The sequence below is a fragment of the Gekko japonicus genome, unplaced genomic scaffold, assembly GCF_001447785.1.
Source record: "Gekko japonicus isolate JY-2015 unplaced genomic scaffold, Gekko_japonicus_V1.1 scaffold4607, whole genome shotgun sequence".
Classification (NCBI taxonomy): Eukaryota; Metazoa; Chordata; class Lepidosauria; order Squamata; family Gekkonidae; genus Gekko; species Gekko japonicus.
In genome coordinates this window covers 43,551-61,597 of record NW_015176586.1, presented here as the reverse complement: position 1 = coordinate 61,597, position 18,047 = coordinate 43,551, and the positions used below count along the sequence as shown (strand labels likewise).

The 18,047-nt window shown below is 52.4% G+C and overlaps 1 protein-coding gene across 1 annotated transcript in view; it reads left to right on the top strand.

Annotated features, from left to right (window-relative positions):
• Positions 1-14,075, top strand: part of LOC107124128 (bactericidal permeability-increasing protein-like) — a 22,663-nt gene extending 8,588 nt beyond the window's left edge. The window contains exons 6-15 of the mRNA XM_015427522.1: positions 878-941; positions 1,968-2,059; positions 5,873-6,049; positions 6,944-7,003; positions 7,647-7,814; positions 8,678-8,745; positions 8,990-9,032; positions 10,653-10,716; positions 13,307-13,383; positions 13,659-14,075. Coding sequence (XP_015283008.1) covers positions 878-941; positions 1,968-2,059; positions 5,873-6,049; positions 6,944-7,003; positions 7,647-7,814; positions 8,678-8,745; positions 8,990-9,032; positions 10,653-10,716; positions 13,307-13,383; positions 13,659-13,697 — 852 coding nt within the window. The 3' untranslated portion in view covers positions 13,698-14,075. The remainder of the gene's footprint in view (positions 1-877; positions 942-1,967; positions 2,060-5,872; positions 6,050-6,943; positions 7,004-7,646; positions 7,815-8,677; positions 8,746-8,989; positions 9,033-10,652; positions 10,717-13,306; positions 13,384-13,658) is intronic.
• Positions 14,076-18,047: the final 3,972 nt, after the last annotated feature.

The window sequence follows — 18,047 nt, the reverse complement described above, 5'->3', positions numbered from 1 at the left end:
AAGAAGAAGAAGAAGAAGAAGAAGAAGAAGAAGAAGAAGAAGAAGAAGAAGAAGAAGAAGAAGAAGAAGAAGAAGAAGAAGAAGAAGAAGAAGGGGATTGGATTTATACCCCACTCTTCACTACCCAAGGGAGTCTCAGAGCGGCTTACAAACTCCTTTACCCTCCCCAGTCCCCACAACAGACATCCTGGGAGGTAGGCGGGGCTGAGAGCTCTGACAGAAACTGCTCTTTCTCAAGGACAGCTCTGACAGAACTATGGTTTGCCCAAGGTCATCCAGCAGGTGTGAGTGGGGGAGTGGGGTATCAAACCTGGTTCTCCCAGATTAGAGTCCACACACTTAACCACGACACCAAACTGAGAAGAGAAGAAGAGATCGGATTTATACCCCGCCCGTCACTACCCAAAGGTGTCTCAGAGCGGCTTACAAACTCCTTTTCCTTTTCCCTCCCCACAACAGACGCCCTGTGAGGCAGGTGGGGCTGAGAGAGCTCTGACAGAAACTGCTCTTTCTCAAGGACAGGTCTTATCAGAACTACGGCTTGCCCAGGGCCATCCAGTAGGTGCAAGTGGAGGAGTGGGGAATCAAACCTGGTTCTCCCAGATTAGAGTCCGCGCAATTCACCACGACACCAAATTACAGCAAAGGCCTGCGGAGCAGCAGAACTAAAGAAGGCCTTGTTGTTGTCCTTTATGGAAACCCAAATTGCTTGGTTGGCTGTGGGCAAAATGAGCTGTCCAAGATGTGGTTACAGATCCCCACTCTGTCATTTGTGGGATCACTCACAAGCCCAGCAGGCCGAGTGCCGCTCTCCTGCCCGGGAGGCATTCATCAGCACCGTCTCTCCCCCCCCCCCCCCCCCCCCTCTCTCTCTCAGGTCTGCAAAGTGGTTTCCAGCTCCGTCAGCTCCAGACTAGAGCCCTATCTACAGACTCTGCCAGGTGAGGGGCACCCCAGGTGGGTGCAGGAACAAGCCGGAGGGGGCAGAAGGAAGGAGCATCCTTCCTAGCCAGGAGGACCAAGGCGCCACACCTTGCCCTGTCTGGCTTCTGGTGGCCTGTGTGGCGGCGGGGGGACACGGTGTCTCATGCGAACCTGTTTCTGAACCTCCTTCCCAGGCAGGATTTGGAGATCCTCTTTCATGTCATCTCCAGAGCCAGACTCGGCAGCGTCCTTTGGAAGATACCAAGGAAGATGCCGAGGAAACTGCTTTGAGGGGCGGGAGCCACCTGTGCCACTTCTTAAGATATAGGCAGGGGTCACTTCGTAGAAAAAGAGGTGCAGGAGCGCATTAGCACAACTCATTTGCATATGCCACACCCCCTGACATCACAAGAAGTGTGTCAGAAGGCAACACCCTCCGCTCAGGCTCCACTGTACTCTTTTGGATTGCTAGCTATTGGGGGGTGGGGGACATGCAGATCTGCCCTCACAGAGGAGGGAGAGCTTGTACCTGAATAAAACTTGGTCTTAAAGGTGCCACTGGACTGTTTTGGACCAGGGAGCTAGGATGGGGGGCTCTGCAACTTACCTGGCTGCTTCTTGCTCTGACTGAGGGCTGCTGGGAGCAGGGGGTGGGGCTTGTTGCATGTGCCCGCCCCCTGGCCTCTTCACTGCCGGAGCTCCGCTTCCGTGCGCTCCTGCAGGAAATTGCGCCTGGATATAGGTGTGGGTTTTAACCACCGAGAAGTGGGTTTGTGTCCCAGATTCCTCTCCTCCCCTCCTCTCCTGCAGATTTTTGACTGAACGGAATCGTTTATCTCTTATTTCCTTTCAACAAAGCTTGCTTTGCACTCGAGATTGTCCGAAAGTCCAAAGTGTACATGGTGGGGGAGGGGCAAGGACCACTGGTCCACCTTGAGGGCATCTCTGGGCTTTTTAGCGCCACACTCCGGAGACGTTTTGAGGAAAGCCAGAGTCACACAGCCGAGGGGACTGTCCCCTGACTTCCTCTCTTTGTCTTGCAGTCACGGCAAAGATCGACAAGGTGTCCGGGATCGATTACTCCCTGGTTGGTCCTCCCGTTGCCACAAGTGACTCCCTGGATCTGGACCTGAAGGTAAGGAAAGAGGAGGGAGCTGTGAGGAGGAGGAGGAGGTGTACCGTGGCCTGCTTCTGCTCTAGAGTAATCTCCGTGGGGCTGTTCCTGATGGGTTGCAACTCATCTTATTCTCTCCATCCCTCTCGAGGGAGTCCTGGCGGACGGCCATGTTGGTCTCCAGCAGAAGAGCAAGATTCAAGTCCAGAAGCACATGTAAGACCAACCAGATCTTCTGGGTGTAAGCTTCTTGGGGTGTCAAAGCTCCAGATCTCTGATGGAGGGAGCTTTGATACCCCTGAAATGCTGATACCCTGGAAATCTAGTCGGTGCTGCTGGACTTGCCTCTGGCTCTTCTAGGGTGCCCTGTCTTTAGGGAGGTGGGAAACCTGCCTTCTTTGTGCAGCACCCGGCACTTGTAAGTGCTTGACAGAGAAGTGAAGGAGCGACAGCAACTGACGCTTGAGTCGGAGGCCCTTCAGGAGTCAGTTCAGGCGATGTTGAGGAGCCATTTCTGGGGGGGAAGTCGTGGCCTCTCCTTTGGCCACGGAAGGTACAGGAGAACTGCCAGGAAGAAAGCTACTGGAGGCGAGAGAAGCTGAGGCCACTAGTTTCAGGCGGCGGCCTCCAGCAGGAGCCCTGACCCAGGTAACTGTCAGGCTCCGCAATCAGGTCACACCACACAGGGCTTCAGAAGAAGATAACTGTTTATTAGTGTTTCCAGTGTTAAAGAACACGTGTACAGATTGTGTCAGGAATGGCCGTCAGTAGTAGGGCCTCTGACTTATAGTAAAATCGAACATCCCCCCAGGAGCACAAGCCAATGATTATAGTTCTCGCGCACGGACAAAAGCTAGCGGGCAAGCGGGCAAAGCGCAAAAGCCGTTAAGGTTCCCAGTCGAGTTAACTGCAGCTGGAGACAGCAAGGTCAAGCATGAGATAGCGCACAGAAGCAGGACAGGGAAGAGCTGAGGAGTAGGGCACCCCTCCACATTCCAGATCTATGACAGGGCTACCTGACATCAGCCCAGGCTAGCTGGATCTTGTAATGTATTCAATAGCTGCCATTGAATGCATAACTGCATGTGAACAACATAATCGACTTGCCATGTTAAGCTTCGTCCTGGGCTAGGATCCAAATCCATCCAATCACATTGCTAGCCCAGGAAGAACCTAACCAATCACTTCTCAGCAAGCTCCCTGAGTGGGAACGTCCGTGATTGGTCATGTATGCAACCTTATTGGTTGGTAATTGTACAGTAGGCGTGGCTACATTAGCCGGGAGAGTTTAAAAGCAGGACAGCTGCAATGTAAAAGCTGTTCTGGCAATCAGATGTTGATCCGTGTTGGAGTTGTGTCCGAGTTGCTGAATAAAGCTGAATCTTTGCTGAATCACTCTCCGACTACTTTGTTAAGCGAGCGACTTAACAGATCTCGTCAGGTCCCGGAAGCTAAGCAGGGCTCAGGGGTGGGCCATGGCAAACCCGTTGTCATGACTGTTGCCTAGACCTGGATAGCCGAGGCCAGCTCAGTCTCACCAGAGCTCGGGAACTAAGAAGGGTCAGAGCCAGTTAGTACTTGGATAGGAGGCCACCAAAGAAGTCCAGGCACGACGCAGAGGCAGGCAGTGGCCAACCCCTTCTGTTTCTCTGTCCTGACCTGAACGGCCCAGGCTGACCCCCATCTCGTCAGATGTCGGAAACTAAGCAGGGTCGGCCCTGGTTAGTCCTTGGATGGGAGACCACCAAGAAGGGGAAGTCCAGGGTGGCTACGCAGAGGCAGGCAAGGGCAAACCCACCTCTGATTGTTTCTTGCCCTGAAAAGCCCCCGGAAGGGTCTCCATAAGCCGGCTGCCGCTTGAGAGAACTTTCCGCCACCACAAGCATCTTAAAGACCAACGAGAGTTTCAGGGTGTGAACTTTCGAGACTGTAGTTTTCAAAACTTCCTGATTAAAAAAAACAACGTGATGTAAAAAAGGGTGCCCTAAACCAGAACTAAGGAGCTGCGGTGGCTCAAGTGGTTAAGACGCTGAACTGCAGGCTGTGGAAGGTCGGTAGTTCAGCAGTTTGGGACCCGAGTGTGCCGCATGACGGAGTGAGCTCCCGTCTCTAGTTCCAGCTCCTGCCAACCCAGCAGTTCGAAAGCAAGAAATTGCAAGTAGATCAATAGGTACCACTTCAGTGGGAAGGGAACAGCGTTCCGTGCGCCTTGGTGTTTAGTCATGCCGGCCACATGACCAAGGAAATGTCTTCGGACAGCGCTGGCTCTTCAGCTTTGAAACTGAGATGAGCACCGCAACCCTAGAGTCGGACTCGACGGGCTTTCGAGCAAGGGAACCTTTACCTTTACCTTAAACCAAAACTGGCTAATATTTTGGAATTTGGGCTGGAATTTTTAACACGTTTCTGAATTTGTAGAAGATCCATCTCTTATTTTAAGATTGCCCAGCTGGAAAGCCTGGCCCTGACACTGGAAATAGTAGTAGTAGTGAAATTTTATTGTATAGCCGTTGGCCATTACAATTTAAAACAATACACAAATCAGAGAACTTACAGCACTGGAATTTGAATTAGATTTAAAATATAACAAGAGGCAGGACCCGCGATACTCGTGTGTGTGTGTGTGTGGGTATTCCCGCCGCTCCCGGGTGGCTCGCCTGCTGAAGCCGCAGGAGCTCCGCACAGAGGAGGATGCGACAGCGACTGCAGGTGAGCCCACAGGTGGTCCATTGGGCTCGCCAGGATTTCCCCCCCCCACGACAGCAGCAACGGCTGCAGCTAGCCACCAGCCCTCCAAGGTTCCCCCCAGCCACCGCAGCCACGAGCAGCAAAGACGGTGAGCCCTGTGTGGCTCTTCTCCCTCCCCCACCGCCACCAGCAACGACAGCAATGGCCCCCCCAGCAATGGCCGCAGCTCCCAGTCGCCAGCTGCCAAGGCTTCTCTTCTCGTGCTGCCGAAGCTGCCGGCAGCCACAGTTTCTGTTGGTAAGCGCTTTCTCTGCGCATGCGCAGCGAAGGCTCTTTTACTTTTGGGTGGATTTAGATATCCTCCGTATACTTTTTTCAACTGTTTAGATTTTTCTGCACATCTGGGGATTGCCTCAAGTGTGCAGGAAAATCTCCCTGCCCCCCGGGTGCCCCCGATGTGCGGATTTAGATATCCGCACGCTGGGGGCATGTTGGGAATTAGATATATAGATAACCTCTGAAATCTGCAGATTCAGTATTGAAATGAATTAAAGTGTTAAATACAGATACCCATCTCCGGAAACACATACACAGCGTCAAATATTGCCGTTTTACAGACTCTGGAAATAGAAGTCTGGGGCTTTTCAGTTTGTCTTGATTCAGGGGTTGTTCGGGCACCCGAAGTCAGAGGGGTCATTTTGTAGAAAAAGAGGTGCAGGAGCTCATTAGCATAACTCATTTGCATAACTCATTTTCATACGCCATACCCCCTGACATCACCGGAAGTGTGTCAGAAGGCAACACCCTCCGCTCAGGCTCCACTGGACTGCTTTGGATGGCTAGCTATTGGGGGGGAGACGTGCAGATCTGTCCTCACAGAGGAGGGAGAGCTTGTACCTGAATAAAACTTGGTCTTAAAGGTGCCACTGGACTGTTTTGGGCCAGAGGACCGGGGGGAGCTCTGCAGCTTACCTGGCTGCTTCTTGCTCTGACTGAGGGCTGCTGGGAGCAAGGGGTGGGGCTTGTTGCATGTGCCTGCCCCCTGGGCTCCTTACTGCCGGAGCTCCGCTCCTGTGCGCTCCTGCAGGAAATGACCTCGGGCTTCCCCAAGTTTCCGGTGTCTCTTTCTGCTTCCTCTCTCACCAGGGTGAATTCTTTTCCCTCGCTCATCGCTCCGCTGCCCCCTTCCCACCACCCGCCTTGCCTGTCCCCGAGGATCATGACCGCATGCTTTATTTTGGCATCTCCAGTTACCTGTTCAACACAGCCGGCTACGTCTACTACCAAGCAGGCGCCCTGACCTACGACCTCACAGACAACATGGTAAGGAGGGGCGGCCGGATTAGCAGAATGGGCCAAAGCTCAAAGTACCACCTTGCTTCAAGTAGGAGATTTCTCCCCCCACCCTAGAAAACATGCCACCCCCCCATTCTCCCCCCCACACAAGTATCAGTGTAAAAATGCACCGGTCGTCCAGGAGGTGGTGGCGGCTACAAGCATGGGCGGCTTCAAGAGGGAATTAGATAAGCATCTGGAGCAGAGGTCCATCAGTGGCTATGAGCCACAAGGTATAGATAGGGACTCTGGAGCAAGTGATGCTCTGTCTTCTTGGTGCTTGGGGGGGGGGGTCAACAGTGGGAGGGCTTCTAGTGTCCTGGCCCCACTGCTGGAGCTCCTGATGGCACCTGGTATTTCTGGCCACTGTGTGACACAGAGTGTTGGAGTGGATGGGCCATTGGCCTGATCCAACATTGGCTTCTCTTATGTTCTTATATGGAGCAGAGGTCCATCAGTGGCTATTAGCCACAAGGTATACATAGGAACTCTCAGTCTGGGGCAAGGGATGCTCTGTATTCTTGGTGCTTGAGGGGGGCAACAGTGGGAGGACTTCTAGTGTCCCGGCCCCACTGCTGGACCTCCTGAGGGCCCCTGGTATTTCTGGCCACTGTGTGACACAGAGTGTTGGACTGGATGGGCCTTTGGCCTGATCCAACATTGGCGTCTCTTATGTTTTTATGTTCTTATCAGCCTCAAAGGGCAAACCTCCTGGTGGCGGACAGAAAACTATACTTATACTTCAAGCGTCCCACTGTTGGGTTTTGGCTCTCCTAGCAGGTTTGGGGGTTGGCTACAGCTCGGATCGCTGGTGGGAAATTCTGAGGGCTGATCTGACGTCTCTGTTCTCCCCTCCCCAAATGCCTCCTTCTCTCCCTGCAGATTCCCAAGGAGTCTAAACTCCGGCTGAACACCTCCTCCTTTGGATCTCTGGTTCCACAGGCGAGTCTCTCGTGGCACCGGGCCGCTTCCCTAAATCATCCACTCCTGGTTGCAGACAGAACTTCATAAGAGATTGCAAGCGAGCACAATTCTAGTAAAGGTTTAAAAGAGCCATGAAAGAGAACAAAAGGAGAAGAGGATTTGGTTTTCTAGCCTGCTTTTGTCTGCCCTAAGGAGGCTCAAAGTGGCTTACAATCGCCATCCATTCCTGTCCCCCACAGCTAGCACCTTGTAAAGTAGGTAGAATCATGGAAGGGTTCCATAAAGAGCATCTAGTCTGACCCCCTGCTCCATGCAGGGTCATCCTACAGCATCCCTGACAAGCGTCTGTCCAGCTGCTGCTTGAAGACTGCCAGTGAGGGGGAGCTCACCACCTCCCCAGGCAGCCGATTCCACTGTGGCACAGCTCTGACTGTCGAAATATTTTTCGTAATGTCCAACTGGTCCCATCCCCGCCCTTCATTTAAACCCATGATTGCGAGTCCTCTCCTCTGCTGCCCACAGGAACAGCTCCCTGCCCTCCTCTAAGGGACGGCCATTAAATACTTCAAGAGCCTTTGCAAAGACAGAGTTTCGCTTCCCAAAGAACCACGTCTCCAGGAGAACAGTGTAAAATGGCTGATCTTGCTCTCTGCCCCCCCAGATTGAGAAATTGTACCCCAGCATGCTCATGAAGCTCGTGGTCTCGCCTTCTTCTCCACCGTCTCTGGCCGTTGCTCCAGAAGGCCTGTCTCTTGCCCCGACGGTGGACCTCCAAGCCTTCGCCATCCTCCCCAACTCCTCCCTGGCCCCCCTGTTTCTGCTGGATGTGGTAAGATCAATCCACTGGTTGCTATCAGCCACAGGGCTATTTTGGGGGCAGGAGCGCACAGGAACGGAGTTCCGGCTGGCTTAAGAGCTGGCCGCGCCCACTACAGACAAAACCTCTGCATGTGTGGCTACAGAGGGAAGGCCTGGAGAGTGACCCCCTGACGACTCCAAGGTGGGCGGGCCAGGGGGACCCCTGGAAGTATCGGGGAGGCATTTAAATGCCTCCCCATGGCTTGCCCGGGCAAGCCAAGGGAAGCCACGGGGGTGTGGCCTAGCATGCTAATGAGATGCACTGTCAGGGGTGTGGCCTAACATGCTAATGGGTTTCTGCTGTTGGGTGTGGCCTATTATGCTAATGAGTTCCTGCTGGGCTTTTTCTACAAAAGAAGCCCTGATCAGCCACAATGACAAAATGGAGCCTCCGTATTCAGAGGCACTTTACCTCAGAGTGCAAGGCGTTTGCGGGAAGCCACATGGAATGGCGTTGGCCTCTATGCCCTCACCTGAGGGCTACCGACCAATCCCTGTGGGAGACAGGATGCTAGATGGACCGTCTTATGGGATGACAGGAGATTCCCGAACGATTCTCCAGCTGTTTCTATAAACTGCAGACAGTTCAAGGGAGGGGAATTCTGCAGTGGGACCCTGGGATGGCGGAAGACCCGGCCACTGGGCTCAGCTGCCTCTGCTGTTTTTCTGGGTTACTTCCTAATTTTTTTGCATGATGCAAATTTTTTTGCAAATGGCAAACGCTACAGTCTATGAAACAGCTACTCAGCTGGCCCCGTGCACATCTGGCAGCATTTTAAAAGATTTTTGCACTGCCTGCAAAGCCGTCCCAACCCGCCTCTCTCTGATTCCCAGTCAACCACCATTTCCGCCACCGCTGCTGTGGAGTCCAATAAGATCGTCGGGTCCCTGAAGATTGGCAGGTGAGCAATATTGCCCGAGGGTCTCTGCATTTTCACACCGAAAAATCTTCCTTTCCCACCTTCTTGGGGAACCCAGCTGTTTCCGCTGGCGTCCCTGAAATCAGCCCTTTTTATGTGGGCTGGGGATTTCAGGCTACGGGATCCGGGGTTCACCCCAAGGTGGCGGTCTCCCAGCACACAAAATAAATTGCTCTTCGTTTGCCCTGCCAAAGGAACCCAATTCTCCCTCTTTCCCCTCCTTTAGGCTGGAGCTGTCCTTGAAGCACTCAGACGTGGGGCCGTTCTCGGTAAGACTTTCTCAATCACCAAAAAGACTGGATCCCGTGGCCTTGAAGAACAACCAAAGAGTCCTGTGGCATGGCCAGGGGTTCCCGTTCCCAATTTGGTCATTTGAGGTGGCGGAGCTACCCCACCTTGGGTTCTTTCCCCCTCCTAGATATCTGGGCCCTGAGCTTGATGGCCCAGGCTAGCCCGATCTCTATCTCATCAGATCTCAGAAGCTAAACAGGGTTGGCCCTGGTGAGTTCTTGGATGGGAGAGGCTTGATCCTCCTCACCACTTAGGTAGCTTTCAGCTACAGGATCCAGTCTTTGCCTTTCTGCTGCAGTACTGTCCTCAGGAGCCTGTAAGTCCACAGGCTCCTGGCTGGCAGGTGCCTCCTCAGGGGCATCAGCAAGGGCAGGCATGACAGGCAGGCAATGGCAAACCACCTCTGCATATCTTTTGCCCTGACCTGGATGGCCCAGGAAAGCCCCATCTCATCAGATCTTGGAAGCTAAGTAGGGTTGGTCCTGGTTAGTGCTTGGATGGGAGGCCACCAAGGAAGTCCAAGGTTGCTACGCAGAGGCAGGCAATGGCAAACCACCTCTGCATATCTTTTGCCCTGACCTGGATGGCCCAGGATAGCCCCATCTCATCAGATCTTGGAAGCTAAGTAGGGTTGGTCCTGGTTAGGGCTTGGATGGTAGACCACCAATGAAGTCCAGGGTAGCTATGCAGAGGTAGGCAAGGGCAAACCACCTCTGCATATCTTTTGCCCTGACCTGGATGGCCCAGGAAAGCTCCATCTCATCAGATCTTGGAAGCTAAGTAGGGTTGGTCCTGGTTAGGGCTTGGATGGGAGACCACCAAGGAAGTCTAGGGTAGCTATGCAGAGGTAGGCAAGGGCAAACCACCTCTGCATATCTTTTGCCCTGACCTGGATGGCCCAGGATAGCCCCATCTCATCAGATCTTGGAAGCTAAGTTGGGTCGGCCCTGGTTAGTGCTTGGTTGGGAGACCACCAAGGAAGTCCAGGGTAGCTATGCAGAGGCAGGCAAGGGCAAACCACCTGTTTTCATCTCTTGTCCTGACCTGGTTGACCTGGGCAAACCACCTGTTTTCATCTCTTGTCCTGAAGAGGCAGGCAAGGGCAAACCACCTGTTTTCATCTCTTGTCCTGACCTGGTTGACCTGGGCAAACCACCTGTTTTCATCTCTTGTCCTGACCTGGTTGACCTGGGCTAGCCCTAACGCGTCAGATCTTGGAAGCTAAGTAGGGTCAGCCTTGGTTAGTACTTGGATGGGGCCCAGCAAAGAAGTCCAGGGTTGCCACGCAGAGGCAGGCAATAGCAACCCACCTCTACTCACCTTTTGCTTTGAAAACCCTATGGAGTCGCCATAAGTTGGCTGCAACTCCATGGCACTTTCCACCCCCATATATCTGGGGATGTCCTCTCTTCAAACGCTTTCCCAGACCTGGGGGGGGAGGAGGGTTGGGTCTCCTCACTGCCTCAGAATGACTGAGCAAGCAGGCCTTGGGGGGCAGGAAAAGGCAGACAGGGAGCCTGCTTGGGGTTTCTGCTTCAGGGCAGGAGTGGATGATTCACCAGGCCCATTCCAATCAGCCATTCCTTCTTCCCCTCCAGGTGAAATTGATGCAGGTCATGGTGAACTACTTTGCCGCCAACATCTTGCTCCCTCAAATTAACGGTAAGGACCGTTGTGCAAAGTGCTTTCTAACACAAATCCTTTATTGCACCCGTTTCACACGACAAAAAATCAAAGGCACAGATATAGAATGGGAGGGACTTGGCTTGACAGCCGCACACATGAAAGGGATCTGGGTGTTCTGCTTGATCACAAGCTAAACATGAGCCTGCAGTGCGATGTGGCTGCGAAGAAAGCTAATGCAATCTTAGGATGCATTCACAGAAGCCTTGTGTCCAGATCACGGGAGGTGGTCGTTCCGCTCTGTTCTGCTATGGTCAGGCCTCACCTGGAGTCCTGCGTCCAGTTTTGGGCACCACATTGTAGGAAGGGTGTTGACAAGCTCGAGTGTGTCCAGAAGAGGGCAACCAGGATGGCGAGTGGGTTGGAATCCAAGTCTAAGAGGAAAGGCTGAAAGAGTTGGGTCTGTTTAGCCTGGGAAAGAGAAGGCTTAGAGGGGACATGATTGCAGTCTGCAAGTATCTGAAGGGCTGTCACGTAGGAGCAGATCTATTCTCTCTTGCTCCGGGTTGCAAGACTAGATCGAATGGGTGGAAAGGACAAGGGAGTCGATACCGGCTAAATATCAGGAGAAACTTCCTAACTGTAAGAGTGGTTGAGCAGTGGGACGGACGGCCTCAGGAGGTGGTGGATGCTCCTTCGCTGGACGTTTTCAAGCAGAGGCTGGACGACCATCTTTCGGGTATGTTGTAGGTATGTAGGGCTACCTTTCGGCTCTGCTCCTGCAGAGTGCAGGGGGCTGGACTAGATGACCTGCAAGGTCCCTTCCAACGCTAAAATTCTATGATTCTATGAAGCCGCCAGAAATGACTGAACCTGGGCAAGCAGCTCGAAGAGCAGAAACTAGAGGAGGGCAGAGCCGGCAACTCCCCGTAGCTAAGCTGAAGGGCTTGTGTGCTTTTCTGCCTCTCTTCGTAGTAGACAGAGAAAGAAGGAAATCTATGTCGTGAACTTGTGCGAATGTATTTGTTGCAGTGCATGACTCAGCATGGCTGGACATTGGGGGGCGCTGCATCACACTGCGTGTGTATAGGTGTCATCTCTTTGAATGGGATGCCTCTCTTTGTCTTAACCTGGGAGCTGCCCCCCCCCCCAACCAGTGTTCCCTCTAAGCTGAGTGAGTGTGAGCCAGCTCACCGTTTCTTAGCCTCCAGCTCACACATTTTTGTCTCAGCTCAGGAAGGAGGGCTCCAGAGCAAACTAATTTAGGCAGTAGCCAAATCGCTCGCTCCCAACTTTATTGCCAATAGCTCACAAAGCCTTTGCTCACAAGACTCCACAGCTTAGAGGGAGCATTGCTCCCGACCCCTCCTTTATCTTTCCCTCTGTCCTTTCACTCCCTCTACTTGGCCTTCCTTGGAGACACTTGGCTTTGCAGGTCTCTCCTGTAGCTGCAGTGTCCTCGTACTCCCACACACATGCATGATGCCAGACAAGTGAGGGTGTGCATTCGCCATAAACCAAGCTGAAAAAATACCTGAGAAATATCTTACTGGTATTTTAGGGTATTATTTAAGCTGAATTCAGATCAGAGAATCTGACCAGCTACTGGTATAAAAAAGGTAAAGGTTTCCTTTGCTCGAAAGCCAGTCGAATCCGACTCTAGGGTTGCGGTGCTCATCTCCATTTCCAAGCCGAAGAGCCAGCGTTGTCCGAAGACGTTTCCATGGTCGTGTGGCCGGCATGACTAAACGCCAAGGCACATGGAATGCTGTTAACCTTCCCACCGAAGCGGTGCCTATTTATCTACTTGCAATTTCTTGCTTTAGAACTGCTAGGTTGGCAGGAGCTGGGGCCAGAGACGGGAGCTCACTCTGTCATGCGGCACTCGGGTCTCAAACTGCTGAACTACGGACCTTCCATGCCATGCTGGTATTGGGAACTGGGATTTTTCATAAATACTGGATTTTTTCAGGTCCAATAGCCCCAAGCTGAACCATTCGTAACGGGGAAAGTACTCTTTCTTCTTATGACTGCCACCTGAACGTCAACTGAGAGCCAGTTTGGTGTATTGGTTAGGAGCACGGACTCTAATCTGGGAGAACCGTGTTTGAGTCCCCACTCCTCCACATGCAGCTGCTGGTGTGACCTTGGGTCAGTCACAAGTTCTCTCAGAGCTGTTCTCGAAAGATCAGTTCTCTCAGAGCTCTTTCAGAGCTCTTTCAGCCCCATCTACCTCACAGGGTGTCTGTTGTGGGGAGGGAGAGGGGAAAAAGATTGTAAGCCACTCTGAGACTCCTTTGGATAGTGAAGGTCGGGGTATAAATCCAATCTCTTCTCCTTCATCATCTACTTGAATACACATAAGTTTTCCTATTTTGCAATATACTTCTTGGGGGGATTAGTTACTGAACTCAGTATCATGCTTCTAGGTCTGGGCAAACTCTGCTATATTAACCAAATATCCCAATAGATATTTCGATTGCAGCATTTGCCTGTTCTGGACAAAGAGTGGGGTAGAAGAAGCAATGCAGCGTACTGGAGAGCCCCACTGGGTGGAAACAAAATGCGACTTTCCTCCCCACTCTGCTGTCTGCCGCTCTCCGTGACTCCCACAACTTTTGTCTTCCAGAACGACTGGCCCAGGGGTTCCCCCTCCCGCTCCCGGATGACCTGCAGCTCTCCAACACCGTCCTCCAACCACATCAGGTACGTGACAAATGGCAGAGAAGAAGAGCAGGTCTCCAAGGGAGGTGCCTGCCTCCTGGCAGTCAAGGAGGAGTCCCCCGAGGAAGGCAGAAGGTCCCAGGTTCAGTCCCCGGCATCTGCAGTTAGAAAGGACCAGGCAATAGGGGATATGAAAGACCTCTCTCCCCATGGCTCCGGAGAGCTGCTGCCGGTCTGAGTAGACAATACTGACCAGGATGGAGCTCCAGTAGAAGGCAGCTTCATGTATGTTCATGCTTTTTGCATTTCTCCCGCAGAATTTTCTGTACTTTGGAACCGATGTTCACTACGGTTAGTGAAGACGCCAAAGACAGCGAGAGGAGCTGCAAAGACCAAAGGAAGCCTGTCCATCCCATCCATCCATCCATCCATCCGTCCGTCCATCCGTCCATCCCTCCCTCCATCCATCCATCCATCCATCCATCCATCCATCCATAATCCTCCTTCTGCTGCTGCTTGGTTTTGGCCTTTGAATGGGAGGATTCCTCTCCCGAACTTCTTAGCTGATGGCCTCCTGTGCCTGCCCCCTTCCCCTAGGCAGGCCGCCCCTTGTTTGGAGGGCTTCCCCCCCAGGTGCCTTCTGAATCTCTCCCCTAGAATTTTTTGCTCTTTGGCGCCGATGTTCGCCACATTTGGTGAGGATGCCCAAGACAGCAAGAGGAGCGGCGAAGACGAAAGGATGCCCATCCATCCATCCATCCATCCATCCATCCATCCATCCATCCATCCTCTTCCTTCTGCTGCTTGGTTTTGGCCTTTGAATGGGAGGATTCCTCTCCCGAACTTCTTAGCTGATGGCCTCCTGTGCCTGCCCCCTTCCCCTAGGCAGGCCGCCCCTTGTTTGGAGGGCTTCCCCCCAGGTGCCAAGACGTGCCCGCAAGCTGAGCCGGAGGGGCAAGCTAATCCATTCCCTCCCCAGACTGATTGTATTTCTGGCCCTGGGAATCGGCTCCCGAGATTGTGTTCCTCGACACAGGTCCTTTCCGCACTTGGACCTCATTCCTGGTTTTATCAGAGTTCAACTCGTGACACAATACCTGGCATTTGTCCCTGGTTATAGCAGCATCCATTTATCCCGGGACGAATGTGGGGCGAAACCAGGGTGACCTCAACGTAATGTGGAAACGGAAAAGACCCCGAGAGAATTAGAGGGGTGAACTCGAGTGCAGTGTAGAATGTACGTTCGGGAACAGGGTCGAACCGGGATTTAAGGTCTAATGCGGAATCACCCTTAGGCCATCCCAGCCCCTTAATCTCGGTTGTCCACATACCGTCTTCCAGCTGTGCTGTTTGGATTCCAGCCTCAATGGCCTGGAGCTGCAGGCGGAGGGGCCCCTCCGGAGGAGACCTCTCCCCTCCGCACTTTTGTGAAAAACCTTTAAGTTCCTGCCGCAGGGGATTGGGGGCATCCAGATGGCCAAGCTCGGCCATTTCTCTGGCACATTGTGGTCATGGCACCTTGCTCGGCTGACTTCGAGGGCACGCTGCAGAAGCGGTTTGGCTCAGTGGAACCTCCATGGTCCAAGGCAGCATACCTCTAAGCGCCGACTGCTAGGAAGGAGCAACAGGGGGAGGGATATCCCTTGCCCACCCTGCCCGCAAGCTTCCCCAGAGACATCTAACTGGAAACAGACCAGGTAGACCGACCTTTGGTCTGATCCAGACGAGCTGTTCTCGTCCTCATATTCTCCAACAATTAACAACCGTGGAGCTTTTCTCACAGTCGTCGTATCCTCACCTTAGCACAGCCAATGAGAACAGAGAGAATCATAACCCTGTTGGGGGGCAGTCGTGATGGGGGGCAAGAGAGAGTCTTGGCGCAAGAGCCCTCCCATCTGTCTCCTTTTGCTGCCTGAAGACCGAAGAGGACACGTGCATTCCCAGGAAAAGGGGATAGTGCAGCCTGTAAAGAGTTAAATAAAAAGGAAGACTATGAAATTGTGCCATGTGTGCGTGTTTATTGGTGGGGGACGAGGAAGGGGCTGGCCTCCTTTCTTGCTTCTCTTGTTTTTGTTTTCTTTGCCTGTCGGTTGGTTTATAATCCGCCTTTCCCACAAGGACTCAAACCAGATTACACAGAGTGAGCCAGTATAGTCAACCAGGTGGGGCATTCAGTAAAAACAGTGCAGAAGTCCGGAACCAATCGGAGAAAACTGAAGCACAGCATTAAGTGTTAACAGGGCACATTAAGCAGTGTAAGAATTACGTAGTAGCATCCTACTTACAGTTAGCATAGACCACAGTCCCTAGAAATTTATCCAAAGTAAGTTTGTGAACCATTTTGTATAGTCAGGGGCGGATTAAGGCTCACTGGTGGTGGTGGAGGAGGAGATTGGATTTATACCTCGCCCTTCACTACCCAAAGTTAGTGGCTTACAAACTCCTTTCACTCCCCTTACCCACAACAGACACCCTGTGATGTAGGTGGGGCTGAGAGAGCTCTGACGGAAACTGCTCTTTTTCAAGGACAGCTCTGAGAGAACTACGGCTTGCCCAAGGTCATCCAGCAGGTGCAAGTGGAGGAGTGGGGGAATCAAACCCGGTTCTCCCAGATTAGAGTCCGCGCCCTTAACCACAACACCAAACAGTGCCCTAAGCACTGACCAATCATGGTGCCCCCCCTCCTTTCCACACTGACCCAGTCCATTTTAGTTGTTGACCTGTCTGACCAGATATACAATGCAGGTTGCAGCACTAGTTTTATCAATTTTTTTTTTTTTTACAAATCTTCATTCGGTTTCTTTTCTTTTCACCCTTTTCCCAACTTTGTGGTGCCCCCTTTGGCCCTGGTGCCCTAAGCACCTGCTTAGTCTGCTTAATGGTTAATCCGCCCTTATGTATAGTATCACTTGTACAGAAAAGCCCTCTTGAATAACTCACCTTCCCCAGCACTGTTCCAAATCTCCAGGAATCCCCCAAGCCAGAGTTGGCAATGCTACACTGCAGGGGTCGTTTTGTAGAAAAAGAGGTGCAGGAGCTCATTAGCACAACTTATTTGCATATGCCACACCCCCTGACATCACCGGAAGTGTGTCAGAAGGCGACACCCACTGCTCAGGCTCCACTGAACTGTTTTGGATTGCTAGCTATTGGAGGGAGAGGAACATGCAGATCTGTCCTCACAGAGGAGGGAGAGCTTGCACCTGAGTAAAACTTGGTCTTAAAGGTGCCACTGGACTGTTTTGGACCGGGGGGTCGGGGGGAGCTCTGCAACTTACCTGGCTGTTTCTTGCGCTGACGGAGGGCTGCTGGGAGCAGGGGGCGGGGCTTGTTGCATGTGCCTGCCCCCTGGGCTCTTTACTGCCGGAGCGCCGCTCCTGTGCGTTCCTGAAGGAAATCACCCCTGCTACACTGTAAGCAAGACAGCGGGTGTCGTGGGGAGGTGGGGAGGTGTAGCACATTCAGATCTCCCTCACTGGGCGATAGGCTTGCCAACCGCGGCTCGGTGAATTCCTGGAGGTGTGATGGGAGCGAGGGATACCCAGGGAAGATGGAGGTTGAGGAATGAGCTCCATGGGGGTGTGATACCATAAGCTCCCCCCTCCAAAGCTGCCTTGTCCTCCAGGCAGGGGAACTGATCTATGCAGTCTGGAGATCAGCGGAAATTCAGGGAGAAGTTCGAGGGTATCCAAGCTTCAGGTGGCGGCTGGAGATATCTTGAGACAACAGAAATCAGTTCCCCGGTAAATAGGGAAATGCCCCCAAAGACCAACCGAACCACATTTAACTTTGGGAGGGGTCATTTCTCTCAGATGAGGGGGTCCGTGAAGAAGAAACTGAAAGGAAAGGTAAGGAGGGTCAAAACCTTTCAGGGAACCTGGAAACGATTTAAACTACAGTCCTAGAAGCTCAGATAAGGTGCATATTGCAGGTAAGGAAAGGTACAAGCAAGTATTTCAAAAGGCCTGCATGGCTCACGAACAAAGTAAGGGTAGCAAAAAAAGGTGAAGACCAACAATAAAACTTTCTTCAAATACATGAGAAGCAGGAAACCAGCCACGGAGGCAGTGGGGCCCTTGGATGACCAAGGGGTTAAAGGATTACTAAAAGATGATCGGGAAATGGCTGAAGGCATTTTTTGGCTCTGTCTTCACTGGAAGACAGCTAATCTAACCCTGACCTTTAAAAAAGATTCCAGAGGAGATCCGGGAAATTACAGGCCCGTCAGTCTAATGTCAATATTGGGTAAATTTGGTGTCATCTGTTATTAAGGATAGAATTATCAGGCATGTTAATGAACACAAAGCTATTGAGGAAGAATTGGCATGAATTCCGTAAGGGAAGATCTTGTCTCTTTGAGGGGGTGGACCAGCCCACGGACAAGGGAAGCCCAGTAGATGTTGTTTACCTAGACTTCCAGAAAGCTCTTGATAAGGTTCCTCATCAAAGGCTTCGAAGTAAACTCAGCAGTCATGAGATAAGAGGACAAGTCCTCTTGTGGATTAAAAAAAGGAAACAGAGAGTGAGTCTAAATGGGCAGTTTTCACAGTGGAAGGGGGTCAGCAGTGGGGTACCGTAGGTCTGGTGTTTTTTAAGTTGTTCCTTAATGATTTGGAGTTGGGGGTAAGCAGTGAAGTGGCTAAGTTTGTGGATGACATGAAGTTGTTCAGGGTGGCAAGAACCAGGGAGGACAGTGAGGTGCTCCG